Source organism: Anomaloglossus baeobatrachus, chromosome 2 (assembly GCF_048569485.1).
Source record: "Anomaloglossus baeobatrachus isolate aAnoBae1 chromosome 2, aAnoBae1.hap1, whole genome shotgun sequence".
NCBI classification, from domain to species: domain Eukaryota; kingdom Metazoa; phylum Chordata; class Amphibia; order Anura; family Aromobatidae; genus Anomaloglossus; species Anomaloglossus baeobatrachus.
The window spans coordinates 127,636,805-127,638,701 of NC_134354.1; the positions used below are offsets into that span (position 1 = coordinate 127,636,805).

The 1,897-nt window shown below is 60.5% G+C and overlaps 1 protein-coding gene across 1 annotated transcript in view; it reads right to left on the minus strand.

Moving 5' to 3' along the window:
* Window positions 1-1,240, minus strand: part of TLCD2 (TLC domain containing 2) — a 74,045-nt gene extending 72,805 nt beyond the window's left edge. Inside the window, exon 1 of the mRNA XM_075335332.1 lies at window positions 998-1,240. Coding sequence (XP_075191447.1) covers window positions 998-1,182 — 185 coding nt within the window. The 5' untranslated portion in view covers window positions 1,183-1,240. The remainder of the gene's footprint in view (window positions 1-997) is intronic.
* Between the last annotated feature and the right edge of the window lie 657 nt (window positions 1,241-1,897).

The window sequence follows — 1,897 nt, forward strand, 5'->3', positions numbered from 1 at the left end:
AGAATACACACAGAGCCCTACAGACGGGCAGCAAACTCAGTACATGTGCTCTTCACATAGCTCTGATTATTAGGACACCCCTTCTTAGGTAAAATCGCCCCTTGCCCTAGTAGCACAACTTAACCCAACAGGGGCCGGCTCACAGTCACCAGCAGGGGCCGGCTCACAGTCACCAGCAGGGGCCGGCTCACAGTCACCAGCAGGGGCCGGCTCACAGTCACCAGCAGGGGCCGGCTCACAGTCACCAGCAGGGGCCGGCTCACAGTCACCAGCAGGGGCCGGCTCACAGTCACCAGCAGGGGCCGGCTCACAGTCACCAGCAGGGGCCGGCTCACAGTCACCAGCAGGGGCCGGCTCACAGTCACCAGCAGGGGCCGGCTCACAGTCACCAGCAGGGGCCGGCTCACAGTCACCAGCAGGGGCCGGCTCACAGTCACCAGCAGGGGCCGGCTCACAGTCACCAGCAGGGGCCGGCTCCCAGTCACCAGAGCCCCTTACTCCAGCAACACCCCTTTACCATAGTAATGCCCAGTACAGCCTCTTACCCTGGCAGAGCCAATCCTTTAGCCTGGCAAAGTTCAGCTCCTGGTCAGCACAGCCCTTTACCTCGATAGCGCCCCCTTACCCTGGCAGAGCTCATCTACTCTGGCACAGACACCCCCCCCCCCCTTACCCCAGCAGAGCCCCTGACCCCAGCACACCTCCTCCCTTACCCCAGTTCCCAGTCAGCTCAGCCCCCCTTATCCCAGAAGAGACCATCTTAGCCCCAGCACAGCCCCTTACCCCACCAGCGTCCACCTCCCGGTCTGCAGAGCTCCCCCTTACCCCAGTATAGCCCTTTTACCTCGGCAGAGCCCACTTACCCCAGCAGCACCCGCCTACCAGTCTGCAGAGCCCCCCCTTACCCCAGCAGTGCCCAGATCCCAGTCAGCAGACCCCCAGCCATAGCCCCCTTACCCCGGCAGAGCCCAGCTCCCGGTCAGCAGAGCCCCCTTACCCCAGCAGCGCCCAGCTCCCGGTCAGCAGACTGTGCACCAGTGAGGTCCAGATGTTCCTCCATTTCCAGGGGTTCCGGAGCGCGGAGCCCGGTGCGGGAATCAGTGTCTGCAGTTTCGCATTCAACAGGCGGAACCCGAGGAAGGCGGCTGCGGTGACGAGGACTCCGGGGTCTGTCGCCGCCATGGAGCGGCCGGTGATGGAGGCTCCGGTCTCTTTTTCGAACCTTGTGTAACTTTTCTTGTTATTACAGACAACAAACACCCCGGTCCGCGCTCTGGGATTGGCTGCCAGCCCCCGGACCCCGCCCAGCTTGTCCCCATGGTGACGGCCCCCTCCCTGCTCTGGGAGCGCCCTGTATCCCTGTACACATGGCTCGGTTTGATGTTTGCGGTTCGGGCCGCCCGGGGCTCAGCATTACACCGGGGGCGGGGGACAGTGATAAAGATAGGAAGCAGCAGCTTGTGTAACCACAAGTCCCAGTTATACAACCAAGTCACGTGACGCGCCGGCGCCAATCCCGCCACGTGTGAGCAACACTGATAGTAAGTAGCAGCGGGACGAGGTGCGAGGAGCGGACCCCACTGCAGACGGTCTCCATGGTTACAGGTTTACGCCAGACTTGTCAGCTTTGGAGAGGTGACATCAGGGAGTGGCCAAAAGATAGGACCAGCATGGTGCTGGTGGCACCCTGAGGAGGTCACTGTTTACCCACAAAAATGTTACTTTATCCCCAACAGAGAAAATGCATCATACAGTTTGTTGTGCAATTTCTCCTGGGTACACAGATACCCCATATTGTGGTGGAAATGTACTGTTTGGACACACAGCAGGGCTCGGAAGGGAAGGAGCGCCATTTGACTTTTTGGACGCAACATTATTTGGAATCATTAGCAGGCGC